General features: G+C 30.9%; 3 protein-coding genes across 13 annotated transcripts in view; 2 read left to right on the top strand and 1 right to left on the bottom strand.

The window, feature by feature from the left end:
• Nucleotides 1-52: 52 nt before the first annotated feature.
• Nucleotides 53-7,012, bottom strand: LOC100646000 (gem-associated protein 5). Of its 4 annotated transcripts, none has more exons than XM_012313738.3 (16): nt 6,989-7,012; nt 4,988-5,305; nt 4,546-4,904; nt 4,149-4,472; nt 3,823-4,084; nt 3,503-3,731; nt 3,333-3,417; nt 2,902-3,274; nt 2,492-2,777; nt 2,155-2,391; nt 1,928-2,075; nt 1,592-1,849; nt 1,290-1,500; nt 996-1,202; nt 487-922; nt 53-370 (listed from the first exon to the last, which is right to left on the bottom strand). In XM_012313738.3, exons 2-16 carry the CDS (start codon nt 5,294-5,296, stop codon nt 141-143), a joined length of 3,954 nt encoding a protein of 1,317 aa, XP_012169128.2. In that variant the 5' UTR covers nt 5,297-5,305; nt 6,989-7,012; the 3' UTR covers nt 53-140. The 4 variants fall into 4 exon arrangements, with proteins under 4 accessions (XP_012169128.2, XP_048266307.1, XP_048266308.1 ...); XM_048410350.1 differs by lacking the exon at nt 6,989-7,012 and adding an exon at nt 6,827-6,955; XM_048410351.1 differs by lacking the exon at nt 6,989-7,012 and adding an exon at nt 6,455-6,579.
• Nucleotides 6,042-10,333, top strand: LOC100652319 (lipase 3). 6 transcript variants are annotated; one of them, XM_048410356.1, is made up of 9 exons: nt 6,042-6,144; nt 7,290-7,531; nt 7,625-7,748; nt 8,588-8,768; nt 8,851-8,965; nt 9,212-9,452; nt 9,552-9,710; nt 9,787-10,014; nt 10,097-10,333. In XM_048410356.1, the coding sequence occupies exons 3-9, from the start codon at nt 7,626-7,628 to the stop codon at nt 10,238-10,240; spliced, it is 1,191 nt and encodes a 396-aa protein (XP_048266313.1). In that variant the 5' UTR covers nt 6,042-6,144; nt 7,290-7,531; nt 7,625; the 3' UTR covers nt 10,241-10,333. The 6 variants fall into 6 exon arrangements, with proteins under 6 accessions (XP_048266313.1, XP_048266315.1, XP_048266312.1 ...); XM_048410358.1 differs by lacking the exon at nt 6,042-6,144 and adding an exon at nt 6,279-6,387; XM_048410355.1 differs by lacking the exon at nt 6,042-6,144 and adding an exon at nt 6,577-6,702.
• Nucleotides 10,334-12,925: 2,592 nt separating this feature from the next.
• The window catches only part of LOC100652202 (UNC93-like protein), a 55,337-nt gene continuing 46,703 nt past the window's right edge, over nt 12,926-21,559 (top strand). The window contains exon 1 of one of the 3 annotated variants that reach the window (XM_003398924.4): nt 12,926-13,690. The gene's annotated coding sequence lies outside the window, so the exon portion shown is untranslated. Of the gene's footprint in view, nt 13,691-14,226; nt 14,383-14,423; nt 14,747-21,559 lie in introns of those variants that run through there. The other 2 variants (XM_048410352.1, XM_012313739.3) reach the window with 2 other exon arrangements.

Raw genomic sequence — 21,559 nt, 5'->3', positions numbered from 1 at the left:
AAATATAAAAAAATAATTGAATGATAAAAATAGTAAAGTAGAAAATTCAAGATTGTTGACTATCATTGGTATTTAATGTAGTATCTCAAAAAAAATTAGTGAGTAATATAGTATATCAAAAAAGTCAAATACACATTTATTTATGTAGTAGCATCTAACCACATTTTGGAAATACTTTCTAAAAACTTATTTTTTATAGTTTCATCGCACAATTTGCTGCATAGTTCATTTGCTTTGCCATATACCATAACAGGATTTGGGATATAAACTAAATCATTGAGAATCTGACTCTTCTGTTTCTTTAATGTATTTAATTTTTCCATAAAAGATTCTATATCTTGATCAGTTTTAATTTCTTCTTGCATTTTACCTAAAAACAAACAAGCATTTACCTAACAATGAATCAGTGTTAGCTTTTTAACTTTTATATCTATTATTACTAATTAATGAACAATTTTTTATTTAAGTAATATTTCAGTAACTCACATTTTGCAGAAGCTAATTGATTTTCCAATTTGTTAATTTCATTTGTTACTGTCCAGTGTCTTATTGCTTGTTTATTTAATGCATCTTCAAGTAAATGTTCAATCAAATTGGTGTAATTTTGTATATTATTATTAATAGATTCCTCGTTTATATTATATACAAACCAATTTAGAAGAGCATAACATAAATAAGCTCGTAAACTAATTGATACAGAATAATCAGCTTTTGTATAAATACTTGTTTCATCCATTGGACTTTTAATATCTAGTTTTATGATAATTTCAATTAAAAAACTATGTAGATGTTCTAAATCTTTTTGATGTAGTAGTTCAAATTGAGTGATTGTATGTAATGCAGTAACAATATGCTTTAATTTCTGTTCTTTTTCAATAGAGGCTATTGCTAATGCAACCTCATGACCAATTGTTAACCATAACTGAAATTAGGAGTTATTAAACGTAATAATACAATTCTTTACAATGTTAAAAACTAGATCACGTGAATCTTACCATTTTCTCCTTGTCTGAAATACTGCAAAAACTATTTCGACACAAGTCAGTGTAATAAGAATTACAATCACCGCAAACTGCCTCTAAAGTTTGTAATAGACCATAATTTGATTTTCCGTCTATCCATGTTTGAATCAAATCGAGAGTTACATTTCCCTTAATAACTTTTTTAAGTTCTTCATAAGTTAACAAATATATTTCTTGATACTAAAATAAAAATAAACATTTTTCATAAGATAATAATTATTTAAAATACGGAAAAAACCTGAACACAAAACATATATGTAAATATACCTTGAGATATGGAAACTTTTCTATTATATTTCGTGCAAAATCATACTCTGAATTTATCAAAGTTGCAATTATTGCTTGCTCAGCTAAAGATTTACTTGATATTTCATCATTACATAAAAAAGCAATTTCAGCTGCCGTTATTAACGTAGCTGCATCTTTACGGCGTGCAAGGTATTTTACTGTATCAGAAAATTCTCCTAATTTAGTATGACTGAAAATAAAATTATATATAACATAATTAAAATTTTTAAATAAAAATATGATTTACATTAAAAAATATATATATAATTAATACAACTTACATCCATGCTGCTTGCTCGAAATTGCCTGAATTTACACTATATTTTGCCCATTCTTTTAATATTTCTGTTAGTACTGGATCATCAGATTCAAGTCTACATCTTGCAAGAACATATGCTTCTTTATACAAATTTGCAGCCTGAAATACTTCTATAGCTTTGTAGGTTTTATGTATACAAAGTAAATATGATACTGCTTTACAAGGATTGCCTTCAGTTACTAACTGATATGCATATAGTTCACACATATCTTTCCATATTCTGCAATACATTATTGCTAGATTATTTTTACGGCAACTTTAATTGTATTTTATAAAATAAATAAATAAGAAAAAATACTTCATGGACAGACTAGCTGAAAGTGAAACAAGAAAGTCATTGAGACGTTTCTCTTTAGCAGCTTCTTCTAAATTTTGTTTGAGATTATCATACCATACATCCATTTCTGCGATTATATCATAGTTATTTCTCTCAATATGAGCAGATTCTATATAGTAATAAAAGATAAAGCAAATATAATATATATATAGGTAGCTTGCATTTTGTTTCAATAATAAATTACTTACTTTCAGTAGTTAAATAAGATATAAAATTTTCTTGCGATGAAAATAATATTGGTACTATATGATACGAAGTATCTTTCTGAACCTCTTCCATATTAAAATTTTCACTTTTCATATTTTTTACGATATTTAAAAGAGAATGAAGTAAAAGTGTTTTTTGAGATGCTGTATTAGGGAATTTTGAAAAATATGACCGTACTTTTTTATTTTTTGTCTCTGTTATCATCATTGTCTTTGATTCTGAAAAAAGTGATAAATATTTGTTATTTGTATTATAATAACATATTTTTTATTACTTTTATCAATATTATTGTTATACTTTGTACAGTTTGAGAAATACCTGAAATAGAACATTGTGATGTAGCATTAGTTAATTCTAGTAAACTATTTTCAATAGTATCAACAATTTTATTTGTTTCATTTTGTTTCTTTTTAGCTTTTTTTGGCAATTTTTTATATACTTTTTTTTGTGGCAAATTATAAGCAACTCTCCATATTCGTACTGTAGAATCTGCAGAGCCTGTTATAATAAAATCAGGGTCTAATGGACTCCACATGCAACACAATACTGGGCCATTGTGTCCTGTATATGTAGCTATTAATTCTTGAGTTCTAACATTCCATATCTAAAAACCAATAGTACTCGTATGTAAATACTTATCTTTACAAAAAATGTTTGTTATTCCTAAATATATTATTACTTTGTATCTAAGGTGATATCTATATAGTTATATACATAATTTGTAATACCTGTGCAGTTCCATCATAACTACTAGATATTAGATGTCCACTTACATGTGGACTCCATGCTAAACAGACAACATTTTGTACATGTCCAGTTAAAGAAGCTACAATTTCATGCACTTTATAAATATCACATTTTTCCTTTAAATTTTCATTATTTGTTGAATCTTCCATTTTTTCAAAATGATCTATAAAATTAGATAAATCGAAAATAAGTATAGTACATGATTCAAAAGCAACAGCTAAATAATTTTTTAGCTGAGAAAATGTCAAGTCTGTTGCTGTACTCTCAGGATGCCAGACCAAGCAATGCACCATTTCTGTTGCAAACTTAGCACATCCACGTGTTTCAAATTTTCGATTAAGAAATGAAATTGTTCTAAAAACAAAAAAATTTTTATTTTCATGGAATTCATACAACATATTTAAAAACATACCCATTTTCAAATCCTACTGCCAAGCAAGAAAAATCTGGCTTCCAAGAAAATTCTGTACATTCTTTTTTCAATACAGATTTTGGTTCTAGTTGAGAGAAATTATAGCTTTATAATAAATATGATATAACAATGTTGCAATCATTTATTAATTAAAAAATAAAAAATACTACCTTCATTTGTAACTTTTTCTGAATCATAATACACAAGCTCTCCCTCTCCACAAGAGTATAAAACATATTTGTTGTTTGGACTTGGGCCCCAACCAATAGTATATATTACACTTCTATGATATTGTCTGTACAATGTAGGCGATTTATTTCCATTTGTATTAAATACACCAACTCGACCTTCATCAGTTGCATAAGCCAATAAATTTTCTTTTTCAGGATGCCATGCTATCTATCAATTATGTAAATTTCAATTTTCTAGAAAGTATAATCTAGAAAATGTATAAAAAAGGGATTTTTTGAAACTATTATACAGGTCTTACCGCGCGAATTTTTCCCTTAATTTTTTGCCATAAAACGGTTATATCAAAAGTAGTGTCATGTGCTGCTGATAAATTCCATAATCGTAACATTGCATCTCCAACACCAAATGCAATATGTGAAGTGTCTAATGGGCAAGCAGCCATGCAATAAACAAACCCACTTTGTGTAAATATATCATAATCTATTTCAACATTATTTTCTTTTATTCCACAACAAATAATTCTTCGATCTTGCGCCACAGTCCAAATTGTATGTCTACAACTAATAAAAAATTTATAATTGCTTCATAATCATATTTAATCATAAATTATATATCTATAAAAACCTTTGTCTTATTCTCCAATTTTCTTCTGAAATGTCTTGGGTATTTGGTACATGCGCAATACAAAATAAACCCCTGCTGTGATGTGCATGTATTACTTTGGCATTAGGTTTCCCTTTTATCATTGTTGATAAATCCCAAGAGATTAATTCACCCCAACATGAACTTGTAAGCAATAGTTTAGGTTCTATCCAGTTAACTACTACCCAATTACCTACAGAAGCATTTAATTTACTTCTATGCTGCTGAGAATCAAGAGGTGCTGAAGGCAATGAAATTGTCATTTCATAACGTCCATCTCCACCAGCTTTCCAAATGAAAATTGATCTACACATTGCAATTTTAAAATGAATACATTAAAATTATAGTTAAAAGCACTTATATATATTTTTTAAATTACCTATCTTTCCCTCCTGAAGCTAACAGTAAATCTTTATTTAAATTTCCTTTTAGTACATTATTTTTTGAGGGACACCATGATAAGCTAACTATTTCAGTATCATGTCCTCTAAGTTTGTAAACTACTTTGCCTTTATCTTGAAAATTAACGATATAAACTAAGCCACTTTTTGAACCTACAGCTACAAGATGTGGATCGTGAGGACAAGAAGAAATATAAGTAGGTATCACTTTTCCTAATGAAATTGAAGAAACAGTATTAAAATAAGCATTCCATGATAATACACAACCATCAGAAGTTGCTGCATATATAACATAAGGATCTTTATAGGACCATTCTACGCCTATTGCTTGTTTATCCTGAAATTAAAAAATATTTTAAATATAATATCATTATAAATTTATCATATATGTATATCAATATAGAAACATTTTTATATTACATTTTCTAAGAGATAAGTATAAGTTACAGATAATGTTTCTGAATTCCATATTTTAATTGTGTTATCGTCTCCTGTGGAAGCTATTAAATTAGCATTTACTTCTTCAAACTGAGGAGTAAATGCAAGACATGTCACCTTTGATTTGTGACCATGCTTAATAATAGAGTATTGTAATATTTTATCATTTTCATTAAGTTTACCAATAACAATTATATTTCTAGCACCCCATGCTATTGTACCATTAAAAGAACAAGCAAGAATATTACTTAAATACCAATTTGGTGAGGGTGGTAAAGTTATTTCATTCATTTTTATCACCTGAAATACAAACAAAGACAATTTCAAACACGATATCCACAAGGGAACTTTGGTAACCAGAAAATTTTGATCTTCCTTTTTTATTAATAATTTTCAATTAATAATTAATAATATTAATAAATTTTAGCAATAATTAGGGTAAAAACAGCCCTTGAATGAAAGTAGGTATTATTCTATTTCCCAGAACATCTTCAGGGGTATAATAGATATAAAAAAAATGGTTAGAACAAAAATTGAACAGTTTTTTATGCTTTATAAGATGATGCTATTAGAGTAATAAAAATTTGCTGTTTAAATAAAAAATTCACCACCACCGTTATTGTGAAAAATTTAGAATCTTCTGTCACATCGAAAATTATGTAGAATAAATGCAAATGAATATATTAAATATCTTAAACTTATCAGATAATGTGAATGAATCTATGAGTGCTCTATATGATATAAAATTTTGAAACATCATTGTATTTATAAGTACACATGAAAAGCTATATCAAAGCAAGAAATTTGCAAAATCTGTGCATTGGATCATTTATGTTTGAATGTCAGATATCATTGTTATATTTATATAAACAAACAATTTTTATTGCATTAATAGCATCGTCTTATAAAATATAAAAAACATTTAATTGTTATTATAACCATTTTGTTTATATCTACTATAGTTTTAAAGATACACAGGGCAATAGGGTATCATCTATCTCCATTCGAAGAGTGTTTTCATCAGAAAACACCGAAAATAGGCAAAAAAATAACTGATATCTTTTTTTTAGGTCCGCTACCAGCTAACACAATTTTTAAAAAATTAGAATTTTTAGATTACCGAAGTTTTCTTATTACAAGTAAGATCACATGTTTATAGCTTTTTAAGGTTATGCGGTTCTTATTTGACATTCACATTGAGTAGTTTGAAATAAACGTATGCATAATACATTGGGAGTAATACAATTTAGACTATCTTTATAGAAGTATTATATTTGTAGGTCTTCTATGAACTATTAAATGTGTTGATCAAACGAAATAAAATTACGACAAAATAATTTGTCGGCTTTAAGAAAACGTTTAAAACATACATATATTTGAAAGTATATAGTATTCTATTAAACATTTATTTTAATGCTTTTGTTTTAAATCAATATTTCATTTACAAACCTTAAATGACGTTCCTAAAATCTATTAAAAAAATGATATCAATAAAAAAGTAATAAAGCGAATATCCTATATCGACAAGCATATGAATATCACAGTTTCATTCTATCGTACATATAGTAATATTATTATTAATATGGATTTATTCACTATTTAAACAATTAACAGTGTTAAAATAAGTGTTTGACATACATTTAATCTGATTACTTAAAGACTAGTGTAATAGAAAACAAGAGACATTATAATACAATGTATTAAAAATTTTCATAAATATAACCTCAAACATAAACATAATTATGTTTATAGAATATATATTTTCTATCTATTATTAATCATAATTTTGTTTCTCTAATAAGTAATGAAAATAAATATTACCTGCAAATATTATCCATGATTCGTGAACTATGATCATTAATGTGAGATTCAATTATATTTTTGAACCTTATATCAAAAATGGAAGAATGATTTAAAACAATATTATGGTTTGATTTGTACATTTTTTTGTATCAAAAAAATGTATATCAAATATATACTTACATAAAATATTTGTATTGTAGAAATTAGAGATAGCGAATAAATTATCAAAGTTAAAAATAGTAAATAAAGATATAAACAATAAGTAAATAAATATTAAAGAGACTTTTGATTTTCACATAAAAAATTTATTTCAAAAATGAATAAATTATCTAAAGTGATAAAATATAATGTACGATGTATGACATATTTCAGATAAGTAGATGTATGCATGTAATTATTTTTCTCTCTACTCGCGAAGTACGGTAGATATACTATATATAAGACAAAATATGAAAATTTTAGTTACATCGTAAGTTTTCAGATCTTACGAACAACGGAGAAACACGGAATTTTAGTATAATTTAAAACAAATTAATGAATTCATTTTTCGACATTGAAATGGACCGTGAATCAGACTGTGATTAACATATAATGCCTGAAACTCATTCATAGTGATAAAGATTGGCGCTAAAGAAGATGACAAATACGTACATATAATATTTCACCTTACGGAGAGTAGCTTGAGCGGCAGTATCACCACATTTTTACTATTAAATATTTCAAGTAAAGTGTACTATATGGAGCTTTTTCTTTTGTTTCTTTACTGTTAAACATTTCAAATAAAGTGTTTGTTTCGCTGTTTTTCAACATTATTAGAATGAAAGGTCAGATCGTCATATTTTTATCGCTATGTGCTCTCTCTTCTGCGATTTTGTCCAATTTTAATGGCAAATTATTTCATCATAATGAAAATCCCAACCCAGATGAGGAACTTAATACAGTAAGTAGAATTACATTCTTCATTTTATTAATTTTATCGCTATTAAATATAAGAAAAATTGGTCACAGAAATAAAAGATACGCACATCGTTTATTGTTTGATTACAGAGTAGCATACGTACTTAACTTATTTACCAATGTAAATAATACCCAATTACATGCAAAGTGTTCGAGAAAATACACCTGCTATCTAAAAGCATGTTTACTTTTTGTGTACTTTTTAAATACTTTTTTACAAACATTCGTAATTATTATAATTGAAAAATAGTTTACAGTAAAGTGGTTTAAATTGAAAAGTTTCTGTACTACCTATTACACATATTCATTTTTTTAAATTGTAAATTGCAAAACATGTTATATTTTCTAATTAGTACATGAACTTGTATGTTTATTTACTGTTAACTAACTATTTGGAATATACTTATCACATTAACATGCTTAATGCATGGTGAAATAAAATGCGATGGTAGCAAAATTTTTTTATGATATAACACAATTCCAGCATATAAATATCTATATACATACATAATTAAGAATATTATTCTTTTTAAGCAAAATACGATTCTCTCTCTTCTTCTAAAAAAATTGTTGTCGTTGTTATTGATACAATTAAACACGTTATAGTGTAATAATTAATATTTTCAAGTGCATTATAATTCAATTTATGTGTAGATTTTTACGATTCTGGATAGATTTTTTAAAGATAATTTTAACTGTTTAAGATGTAGACAATAGTATAATATGCATAATATAATTTTTCTTCGTCCATTGTGGTATTTTATGTTTTTGTAGTTAGTGAATAATGATTATTCATTATTAATTTGAATTATTTTATTTTAGCTGCAGATGATAAGAAAAGACGGTTATCCAGCCGAAGCACATGTAACGTTAACGGAAGATGGTTATCTATTGACGATGCATCGGATTCCAGGGAAACCTGGATCTCCCGCGATTTTCTTGCAACATGGTCTGTTAGGTAGTTCTGCAGATTGGGTTATATCTGGAAAAGGGAAATCTCTCGGTATAAAAACATAAATTGTTTTTTGGTTTACAAATAGTAATTGATTTTTATATCGTATAATAATATTTCTCCTTTATTGTAGCTTATTTATTAGCTGATCGCGACTATGATGTATGGCTCGGAAATTTTCGTGGCAATACATATTCAAGAGCGCATGTCTCCTTATCTCACAAAGATTTAAAGTTTTGGGACTTCAGGTACTCGTAAAAAAGAAATGATTAATAACGATTAAAAATATGTAAGAGAACGGTATATTATATATATCAATAATTATATAAAGGCATATTGCCGGTGGTAACAATTTAAATAAAAAAACTTTGCCTCATATAACAAAAGATAATTAACAAGGATATTTATTACAGAAATAAATTATATAATTATATGTATATAATTATTATATTAATTATGTATAATTATTACATTAATAATAACAAATTTTTTAGTTGGCATGAGTCAGGTATATATGATCTACCGGCAATGATCACTTACATCGTAAAATTGAAGGAAAATTTTTTGAAAGCGTATATTGGATTCTCGATGGGTACGACATGTTTCTACGTGATGGCTAGCGAACGGCCGCAAATAGCAAGACTGTTGCAATCAACGTACAGTCTTGCACCAGTAGTATTTATGAAACACGTAAAAAGTCCTTTACGATATATAGCTCCGCTTGCATATGATAAGGTAAAAAGGATAATAAATAAATAATAAATAAATAACTCCAATGATATTCTCAACGTAATATCTAAACTCTCATTGTAATATTTTTATATTGATCTTTAGATAATTTTCTCTCTATTGGGAGAAGGTGAGTTGTTACCGCAAAATAAAGTTTTAAAATTCTTATCAAAATATTTATGCACCTTCGACTCCTGGGAGGAAAAAATTTGTGCTAATTCGTTGTTTGTTCTTACTGGGTTCGACAAAGCGCAATTTAATTACGTGAGTATACAATGACTTATGTAGAAATCTGCTACACTAGTTTTTGATTATTTATGCAAATCTCGGATCGTTGCAGACGCTGTTGCCTGTGATTTTGAACCATGCACCAGCTGGTACGTCTTCGAAGACCGTGGTTCATTATGGCCAAGGAATAGAATCTGGAGAATTCAAACAATATGACTATGGTGCAAAGCGAAATATGGAGATTTATAAGAGCACCGAACCACCTAAATACAATATATCAAAAATTACAATGCCAATCATATTGTTTTGCGGCGATAACGATTGGTTATCTAGTCCTGTTGTATGTATTTCATAAATTTTAATAGGATATAGATATTTAAATACTGGTATTTTTTATTATAATTTTACATTTTCCGATTTAGGATGTGATGAGACTAAGTAACGAATTACCAAAGAAACCAATTATTTATAAAGTGCCATTCGCGAAGTTTAATCACATAGACTTTCTGTGGGCTACAGACGTTGTTGAGCTAGTATATAAAAAGTTGCTTGATATGCTGAGCTAGTCTGTGAGATATTAAAAACATGACAGACTTAGGTATTATTTACTATTTAATGTATGCAAAGGATACATTTATAGAATAAAGAATATCTTGTTACATGTGTTCCGATTTTTAATACCTTTCATTATTTTTATTTGTAATTTATTACAAAACAATAAAAATTTAATGTAAAATAAATGTCACATATTACAACTTAAATTTTACAAAAATACTAAAATTTCATTTTTAACGTATTATTGTAGAAATCTTTCTAAACAATAAACTAGCCTCAGGATCGAAAAAAAAGATTTTCTTTTCACATAAACACGTGTTTATGTATAAATAAAATCTTACGTACAATGGAACAATGGAAACCATCAGCTACCTGTTTGTCCTAATATTCTTTATTCCTTTTACGAGATAGCTGTAACGTGTAAATGACTTTGGACGTGAATAATCTGGTCAGCCGATCGGTTCAGTGGTGCATCCTGAATATTAACCCAACTAAGGTATTTGGCGTCCACCGATGTTACGTAAAAAGTATTGATGTCATAATCTACAAATCGGCCCATAAAGCCATGGCCTACTTGGTGAAAATTTCAGACAAATTTCTATTCCACACGACAAAATATTACATCAATGTATCGAATAATAAACTAATTTCGCAATATTATTTCAGCTGTTTGCTTGATTTCAGGCGAATTCTATTGATATTCATTATAATTCAAATCGACGAATATCGCTGGTTTGTTTTACGTTCCGTCGTTTTTTCTCACAAAAAGTATCTTATAGAGGAGTGGTCATCTTCAAGGTGTCCCCAGAACACCTGTACATTAGACAAGAATTCTAGTGTCGATAGGTTCTGTTAATGATTGTGTAATGGAAAAACACTGGTGGCATCCGAGGGTCCCCCAGGGATATACCAAGGATGCGACTTTACATACGGGCTTGAGATTTTATTATGCGTATCTGGACAACATCCTTATTGCATCATGTGATAAAAACGAATGTCTTTGATCATTCGTAATTGTGTCTTTTTTCAGATCAGCAGGAGATCGTTGAGAGAACTACCTGTGATGGTGTTTATTTATCACGAGCAGGAAGAAAGGTTTTTCGGCTGTTAAGAAACTAGAAGGTCATTTCTTGAGAAAGTTGTCCCGCAACAGGATTTTCCAGGTCGAAAGCCATAAAATTCTTCGAACGATTTCTTGGGGTTGGACAATTTGGAACTCCTTTACGGTTACTCAAGACTTTGCTATATTCTTGGTATATACCGACCATACTGATTCAGAAACGACAAAAGAATCGTATTAAAACCGTATTGTGACCTACCGCCTGCGATCTTTAATGCATTCAGATGCACGTGCTAAGTGGCTTACTATAACGCAATACACCGTTTATAATATACCAATGATTCGGTAACCATAAACGGATAACAATGAACTTTATGTTTATCCCAATTATATGACCATTATTCGAGTTAATAACCTAATCCTAATGAGGGAAATCCGACTTCCTGAAGATTTATTTTAAGGTTAATTCTTTTAGAAGATTTTAATGTTAAATTTTTAATTCAATACACACTACTATGCATATACATACATATACTATAAAAGGAACATCATTACAACATTACAAAGGAACGTATATTATAAGAGGAAAGGAGAAAGGAACTGTTAATTGTTTATTACGGAAAAAATGGAATCATTTCGCACTGATAAACCGAAGAAGGATTTGTTTACGTTAACAGATTAATCAAAGGAAGCTACTTTTATTAAACGAAACTACTCAACTAGTTCTCGATAGTTGAGCGCGATCAGTAATTCCCTATGTCATTAATATTCGCAAACCACAAATTGTCATACAACAAGCCGTGCGAATGTATTTTTCATACATATCTAATTTTTTATTCGTTTTCAGTAGATTCAGACCTGCCTATTTGAATATATTAAATGCACGTTGTTCCTTCATAGTTTCATTTCTTGCATCGATCGTAGTGATTATCTGAAACTTTTTTCTGCGATTTCATTTTAAAGTAAGTCCGTTCGAATTGTCAGTGAAATGATGTAACGAAACTCTGTTAACCTAACACTTATCTAGTAAAAGATATTTAAAAATCACTGAATTCTTACATTCGTACTAGCGAAATTTTCAAACGTATACAGATGGATAATATATTTCTCATTAATTATTTGGTAAAATGTTGCACTTTTGCTTGTATATCCAAGTATGCAATAACACAGACGGAATATTATTACGTTTATTAAGTTTGAGAAGACATCTTGTATGTAATGCATCTTTCATCGTGTGTCATTTTCATAATTTTTAGTATAAGCTTTGAGTATAAGTATTTATGTACTTACTCTTACCAGTCTTCTTGTATGACTGTCAGATTCACAACTTCCACTGATACTTCATTAGAACCCTAGAATTCCGTAAAAAGGTATTAAAAAGAGGCAAGAAACTACGAAGAAAAAAAGAATCAATATTGAATCTGTTGCGGACAAACGAGCGGAAGACGGCAGACAACGAGCAAACAAGACGATTTTCATCGTACCATTAAGATCGGGTTGTACACGAGCAAAGTCGCGGGACACGCACGTGCGTGCGTGGTTTGGTCGTGCGCTTGCGTTTTGCGGTGGGTCCGCGTGCGGTGAGGCGCGGCTGGTAATACAGAAAAGCCATGGGCCGAAGGAACAAAAGGAGCAGAAGGAGAAACAGGAGGAACAGAAGCGAACTCGTCGCGAAGGTAGAACGCGCGTGTACCGTGCACTTGGTGTACCAAAAGAGAGAGAGAGAGAAAGAGAGAGAAATACAGATATAGAAAGAAGGAGAAAGACAGAAGAAAACAACGAGCACGACTCTCGGAGCCTCGAACTCGAGAAGTCTTCGCGAGTCCGGCGAACCGACACACACCGCTCACCGATTCCAAAGTCCGCCGGTAGGCTCAGTTGTCTCCGAACCCCCGAACCGTTCGGATGTAGCTACTTTATAAGATTCATTTACGTTTTTCCACGCTTTCGAAGCTCGTTGATTTCGCCGTTGCTCGCTGCTACACATACGCTCTCGTCTTCAAAACCGATTTTACTCTTCGCGTGCTGGTTCTCCGCGGTCTCGTGCGGTCGTCGTGCGGTGAGGCTCGATCTTGAAGAACCAAAAAGGAAAAGATAGAGAGGAAAACGAGAAAGAAAAATTCGAACACGAACAACACGCCTTTCTCCACGGAAGGAAACATACAAACGAGGGAGAAGTGTTGCCCCGTGGCCAAGGAGCATTCAAATCTAGAGAATCGTTTCTTTTTCGTTTTCCGTATTTTCGTTCGGTTCGGACACCTCTGATCGCGCGCAGCCGATTAGAGAAGCGAGGAAAGGAGTAAGAGCGCTGGAGCGGCGAAGAAATCGGAAGAAACTCGAGAAGAAAAAGGAAAGAAAATCTTGTCGATTGGACGAACCGACGATCCAACACCGTTAACACGTAAGCGAGCTTTTTATTCTTTTTCGATCTATCTATCCTTGTTGAGATCGTATAAAAGTACGAATAGTTACCATCAGATCGATCGAGTCCTTTCTCTTTATGATCATTCGCTATTATCGATCATCCTCTCATTGCTCGTTTTTCGATCGGGTTAGCAAAAGCAAAGGTATCGCGAACAGGTATACGCGTGCAAGCCGTGGCCTGCACATGTACAGTTATTTAATATTTATCACTGGCGACCTCATTTATTTTAAGTTATCGGGTATCGGTATTCCGCTTGAGTCCAAGCCTGTGCGCGCCATCGGAGTAACCATGGAAAAAGCTGATGCGAGAAATCGGATACGAACGAAAATAGTGGCCTGCCACATGCAGAAAGTGTAACGTGAAATCGTCACCGATATATACCTACAACGCCACGTGACACGCTCATAAAAGCGAATTTAAAGGTCCCGGCGAATCAGTTCACGAGATCTCGTGACTCGATCGGTCCGTGATCTATAACTTAGAGTAAATTTATCACGATCACTTGATCCTCGTTGCGTAGATCACCGAATTCAAACGCGGATAACGGTAATTCGAAACGAATGGTACAGCCAGTAAATACCTACTCAAGGAGCATGAGGCGAGTTTTCATTGAAACATTACGATCGGCTATCTGTGTTTTGTCGCGACTTGATAGCAGATCATGTAAGGTAACGATATCGTTGTCCAATGATACGAATATTCTAGAACTACAAGAACATCAACATTTAAACGTGTCAATTGTGTTTCGTGGAATACCTAAGTCGAATTTGCAATTGAATTCCGTGCCGCGTTTTTCGTATTTTCGGGAACCATAGCGACATCTTAATCCACATATAAGGTGAATAAGTTAGATAATCTTACTAGTGGTTTAGATAGTTGTGTGTGAATTTGTTGTTAGTCGACATTCGAGATAAACTTTATAATCTCAAAAGTATAGAAGGAAGATGACGTCGCAAATGTTACTTTTAAAATTTATCTTGGAGTACACGATAGTTTGTGTGTGATACTTTTACGACAAATAAATTTCTGGAAGTAAGTCATTTTTTCTTTGAGATGTTGTACACTAATTATTTAACTAATTAAAATTTGTGGAATAATGAAACTGTAAAACTTACTTACTTTATGTAGTTGATTATTTTGTTTTCTGCGATGTTAACATAATGAATGGCTTAATGGTAATCCTGAAATAAACTATACAGCCTTTTTTTGTAATACGTACGTATAGGTGAATAATTTGCTACGATATTTCATATATAATTTCATTCTTGGCGTAGATATTAAACAGAATTATAAATTTGGAATTCGTCGTGTATTGGCGACTTTTAAATGAACGTTCAACTTCCTGATTTGATTTGTCTCGCAATTTATTCAAGTGTAATTAATATACGTACAAGTTGACGTATTAAATGAGATAAGAGTCATATGAGGTTATAATTATTAGGGTAGAAAAGAGGTTAGGATAAATAATGAGATTTATATAGAGAATAAATCTGAGTGACAAGGAGAAGATAAATAAAGAGAACTTTTTTAAATCAATATAGAATCATGATATAATATCATCATCATATAAGATACATACATATATAGCGAAAACAGCATAGAAATGAGTTATAGATATCTGAAATTCCAAGTTTAACGACATTTGAAATAATTAATGGCTAAGATTCTAAATGAGAAATATTTGTAAATGCATGCGTTATTATAGGTGTGATTTATTTAAAAAGAAATAAGAGAACACAACACGAGTTGCGATATACATTTCAAGTTCAAAGTCGCTTAAAATCATACGAGGCATATTAGCAAGGATAATAATGATATCACCTTTTTTGTTGAATAATGGATATCATTAGAGATAAGTTATTTTGAATGTATTTTAAGAAATGTTAATTAGTTTATGAATAAACAAGAATAAAAATAACTATTAAATGACTTGCGAAAATAGTCAAAACTTGATATAGGTACTTTTGCGTTGTACCGGTAATTTTCCATCTATTTGTATTTTTTTAACGTTAAAAAATATCCTAGATGTGAACAAAATATGAAATAGCTTTGCTAAAACGGGTTAAGATGAGAAATTTAAAGATCCGAATGTCGCAACAGAATTAAACAAGATTTACTGTAACAAATCAAATATAAAACATAAGAATCTTGTATATATATAAGCATTATAAATGTTTAATCTAAATTAATCAATTAACATTCTTAACGGGATCATCTTTTAATCAAATTTAATTTTTACAGTCACAGAATCTGAAAAGCTTGATAAAGACAGATTAATTTCAGTTAATCCTTGCAAATATAAATAAACGATAAATAGTTTATGTTCACTAAAAGTAAAACGCCACTAAGAGGATAAGGAATTTCTAATTAAAAGAATTATTGGCTCCAAAAAGGTAACTATCTAAATGACGAGTCAACTCGTCATCCTTGTTAAAATGGTTAAAAAGCAATCAAAGAAATAACGAAAAATATACATGCACAAGTTTTCCTCATTTCACTTGGTAGGTTGTTGCAAAACACGATCAACACTGATACATCCTGTATTCAGCGGTCGTATACATGCGTTGAAAAAACACAGTTGTTGGCAGATTTGTTATACACGATCTCTGAAACGTAACTTCATCTAGGTATTATATTTACTCGGCGGAGAGGTTGTCCTCATGGTTGTACTCTTTAGATTATGAATAAGAAAATATACACAGAATTTCTATGAGTAGTATACCACGTTAACTTTTCAGACAGTAAAAAGTAATGCAGCTGTTTTCCAAAACGGTATCCCTATGGAATTGTTGCCATAATTCATGGAATCATCGCTGTCTTATCCTTTATATGTAAATGTCGAACTATGAGCTATGGTCGATCATTTTACTTGGAAAAATCTCACTCTCTTGTTCCTAATATAATGTCTAATTGCTTCGAATTGTGACACAGAACAAAAGAATGCAAATGAACAGTGTTACGAGCTGTGGCGCTGTTAGACACAGCTACGCTGAATTATCTTTGTGATTCTAATCGGAATACTATCGAGATTCCAAGGAACTGAAAGTCAATCGTATATTCTTTATTTCCGCTTGCCTTTCAGCTTTGCGGTGACTTCCAATTACAGACTTTAAACTTAAAACATATACTTAAACATGAAGAAAATACACTGAAAGTTAATAGTTTTATAACATTTCCTATCGTTTAATTAATGTAATGAAAAGCAAAGGATAGAATAAGCGATAAACATTTGCGGTTTCAGTATGATAGAATCAAACGTAACTCTTTCACTTTGTCGCATTGTATTAAAGTAAATTTATTGGTGAAGTATTACATATTTTGTATTACAAAGTTATATAATCGTGAAATTTTCTGTTGAAATTTCTCTTTGTGCTTTTTTTTAAATAGAGAAATCTGTATTCAAAAAATAATTTTTATTTTTAAGATACGATTAGAATAAAATTTTGAATTTCCAAATTTTGCCCTATGATATCATCATCCTTCGACTCGGTTTAAGCGTGATCTTCATTAAGTTTACTTCAACAGCCAATTTTCTTTGTAATAATTCTTAAATTTTCACGAAAAGGTTAATAGGGGGATTCTGTTTAATTCGATTTACATCAAGTGATTCATCACGTTTGTCGATGAAAATATTAAATAAATTTACGTACACGTTTGAGATATTATTAGAAACCATAAACATTGGGATACAAAAATGAGATATACTGACATTGAGATACAAAGGACTCCACGTGGAACTTATTTGCTTGGTCCCAGTTGAAAAAACAAGGCAGCTTTGAACCACCAATAATGGTAACGCATGATACTTGAAGCGTTCACGCAAAGTGCTTCTGAATAGAACGCGTGATATTTTTGACTGATATGATTCGTATTTATTCAGATTACTCATGGAACGTCATTCGTCATAGACGTTTGACAAATATGTTCTTGTTTTCTACGCAACTTTCAGCTGTGTATCATTTTCGGCATGTACACTCTTAGTTCGTAATAATTAAATTTATAATGTCAACAATTGATATCGAAGAAACTAGTTGTCGAAGGAATAAATAGAAACAATTTGAAATGGCTAAGACTACACAAGACTACAGAAAATTAATAGCTAAGCATTATGAATGTAATTAAAAAAAATGGGACTCGGTTAGAAAATTGTTTTCCTTATTAAATATCGCGAAGATCTTTTGTATAATTTTGCACATGAATATTCTGTGCATTTTTTTATATCTTTAAACAGGATATAAATGCATAAAAATCCATAGTTCACTAATTACTTATTAGCGAAAACTATCTGGCATTGAATACATTTCCTTATGTCATTGTACATTTTTTTAATTGATCACTGCCTTCATTTTCCTTCCCGTGGCCGTACAAAGTCTAACCAACTTTGGTTAATCGGTATTTACGTCAGTATTTTAACCTCGTGTCTCATTGTTCGAACGAAGACCTTTGTAAAAGCATTCACAGTAGCGTGCAGTCAGTAAAAGTAAAACGCACCGTGGCTCGTTTAAATGGATTTACGAGTCAGGTAAAAAATTGCATTGTAAACGCTCAGTTTGGTCAAAACCAATTTAAGACATCAAACTTTTAATTAATATCGTTTCTTTCGATTCTCTGATTTCACGAGTTTCCTTTTCAATTCTTTAAGGACTTTTATTATCACACGTGTTCGGGCAATTGTATTTTTTAGATAAATCAAATAGCTTGTCTTCGTATGAGAGAAGATAATTTACTTTGGAAGATTCCATAAATATTAATATTAAACAGGGGTTTATATCTTTTAAGAAAATATTTATAATTGACACAGTCATTCAGGAGTGTATGAATTAATTAGAAATTGAATGAGACTGGCCTGAAATTATTTATAGAATCATTAAAATGATTGAATTTTTCTACAATCACCGAGGGACTTGATCAACAAATTAAAAAGTAAAGAAATTCATAATTAATTATAAACTAGTTGATCTCATTGATAGCCTTTATATTAAATCAATATTTATCAGAATCTATATTATCGCTGAAATCACTATTATCAATAATTAAGTTGTTATCTCAAAAATATAAGAATTATATTTCTGTTTTCCAATTATTTTGACCAAAGATCATTGAATTAATTAAATTTTAATTTAAATTTAAATAAAAACATTAAATTTTATAATACTCTATGTACGCGAGATAATCGAGATTCTACTATACTTGGCCTTAATCAAAAAGGAAAAGAAGCAGAATGGAACAGAAAATGAACGAAAGTTGGCATAAATTTATGAATGGAGAGTTCTTGAAGCTTCTAGAACATTCACATAGATACTGATAAGTTGTAGGTTTATTTACACATACGATATACTTAAACATACTGAAACTTAATCGTTAAACATAATCAATTCTTTTAAAAAACCAAAAACAAGAAAAAATAAAAAGAAAAAAAAAGGAAAGAAAAGATGAAAAGAAGAGAAGAAGAAAGCAAGGATCATAGTATGAATGGAGAGTTCTCGTCGTAGTTTCCATAATATTTAAGTAGATATCGGTAGACCAGGCAGGTGTATTTGTATATATGCGTTTCTGTCGAAATTTCAACGAGTCTGGTAACACGACTTTCGATTGAAAGACGATCGTTCGTTGCATTATCGTAATACACGGGAGATCGTAATAGCAAGTCTGGACATTGGTGTGTAGCATAAAGGCTGCATAGTAGACGGTACGCTTACGCCTCGAAGCATTTCGTTGTGAAACGATTGAAGCATTTACGAGTCGATCGTTCCACGAGGACTTTCTAATCCGTCGTATATACGTACAGGGTGTCCCGCAAGGTGTGCCGCGAACGCTGCGAGTGACAGATTCCTGAGTCGAAAACACGACGACTCGTGTAGCCTTTTCGCGACACGACGATCGCACACTTTTCAGCCGCGATCGAACCTGTTTTTCAACTGGGCGATCCAACGCATATGAAATACATACGTGGACTTTTTTCTTTACAAATATCGCAGGTACGTGACAGGTTTATGATATGGAGATCCGGTAATTCGCACTACTTTTTCATCATCATTTCCTATTCCTTTTTTCATTTTCGCTGTAATCATCGGATGTTTTGCTCGAGTCACTCAATGTAGGCGGAATCACACAGAAATATTTATTTTCAAACGTGAGAATTAGACTGCGAATATTTTCTTTCTTTTCTTTTTTTTTTTTTTTTATTAAACATTTGAAATCTCGATGGGGGTTTGTTTCACCTTACGTATAGCGTGTGTCTTCAACTTGTAAATAGACTGCGGGTATTTATGCAGATTCATATTTTTATGAAGATAATTAAGAGAAACACAACTCGGGTAGAAAATTGTTTCACGTGATAAGTATTAAAAGGGGTACTTCACTTTCGATACTTTATATAGCACTGGGGAATGTGTGACGCGGGTTATGCGCATTTCTGCACCTTTAAATTTACGCATAAAAGTAAGTGCTTAAAAATCCGTACTCTGATAATAATCTTTTGAATTGACGATGAATACAGCTATCGCGAATAATAGGCAATTTTTCGATCATTAGCCAATCTACCTTTCAATTTACATATTTTCCCGCAAATATTGTCGATTATAAATTTCTGACTCGGAAGATTTATAACTTTAGTTCAATTGCACAAATCTGTTTCTCAACATGGAAATCTTATCGCGAATATCATACGAGCTTCAGGCATTTTTTATCGTAAAGTACAAAAATTTATGCGAACGTCTTTCAATTAGTATCATCGATCCTAAAAATATAGCGAATTATAACTGTTTGTATCGAAGGTGCGAAATGTCCTGCAGTTTTTAAGTTGCGCGACAAAGTTACAGCCTTTTTTTAAGTTGTAAATGAACCCGTTTTTCGATTTGGCAAATTTAAGGCACACTCGAAATACGCGCGACTATACGTGAATATTGTCGCGAGCGTTTCGCGTACATAATCTTGTTGATATCGTATGCGTGTTCATTTATTCGAATGCGTCGATAAAAACTGCGTTCAGTGAGAAACGAATTTGCATACGCCTTCAGGAATGCGGTACACGCAGGATACTATTCAGATAAACATTTTTCAACGTGCAAGGGTTCGGTTCTCCAAATTTTTCGCAACCCGAGAATTCGTTTATATTTATTTAAAAGGTGGTACAATACGTATTCAGTTAATGATCGAAATTACTGGCTTTATATCTATATATTATCTAATTAGATAAAACTACGTATTTAGATTAACTTTGCACGAATCGTACACCTGCGTTTATAAGGTGTATGCATAACGAAATAAGAAATTGAATTCTCAAAATTCTTTTAGCGTATTTATACATGTGTGCAATGAAATACAAATATTAGCATAGATTGGCTTTTCACGTAAGATTCTTTGTAAATTTGTAAAAGATCATGATCTTTTATTTAGTTCCTTTTTTTTTTTTTTTTTTGAAATATGAATTCAATTAGGTCTGAAGATTATAAATTGAACGACGATTTTAAAATTATTAAATCCAACGTTCCATTTCTCACTACTCTAATACCCACAAACGATGATTGTAAGAATCTGCGATATTTTTAGTTTTACAACACCAAACAAGATAAAACAATATGCGTTTTTCCAGTGACTTTTCACGACCACAGGTTGACTTTATCGTCAGCCATTCGCGCATTCTTATCCGAGGAAAGGTTTCGAACGTGAATTATATTGTTTAAACGCAACAATAACAACGCACAGCCGGGGTTCTTGCATCATTCGGGTCAGCTTTATCCGTATTTACAATGGCGCATACGGGTGATCACGTACTGTTGCAAAACAAAAGCGGGAATTTTCGAAAACAGTATTTTCCTCGCAAAAAAATCATTCCATTTAGAT

The sequence above is a fragment of the Bombus terrestris genome, chromosome 11, assembly GCF_910591885.1.
Source record: "Bombus terrestris chromosome 11, iyBomTerr1.2, whole genome shotgun sequence".
NCBI lineage: Eukaryota > Metazoa > Arthropoda > Insecta > Hymenoptera > Apidae > Bombus > Bombus terrestris.
Note: the sequence above shows the minus strand (reverse complement) of the source record. Positions and strands in the feature narration are given on the sequence as shown.

Coding starts and splice junctions, on each gene's coding strand:
- LOC100646000 (XM_012313738.3), bottom strand. CDS start 5,296: ATGAATGAAATAACTTTACCACCCTCACCAAATTGGTATTTAAGTAAT. Junction 2,392..2,491: donor ATCACAATGTTCTATTTCAG/GTATTTCTCAAA, acceptor CACTTTTTTCAG/AATCAAAGACAATGATGATA. Junction 1,501..1,591: donor TTCGAGCAAGCAGCATGGAT/GTAAGTTGTATT, acceptor TTTTATTTTCAG/TCATACTAAATTAGGAGAAT.
- LOC100652319 (XM_048410356.1), top strand. CDS start 7,626: ATGAAAGGTCAGATCGTCATATTTTTATCGCTATGTGCTCTCTCTTCT. Junction 7,749..8,587: donor CAGATGAGGAACTTAATACA/GTAAGTAGAATT, acceptor ATTTTATTTTAG/CTGCAGATGATAAGAAAAGA. Junction 8,966..9,211: donor TTAAAGTTTTGGGACTTCAG/GTACTCGTAAAA, acceptor CAAATTTTTTAG/TTGGCATGAGTCAGGTATAT.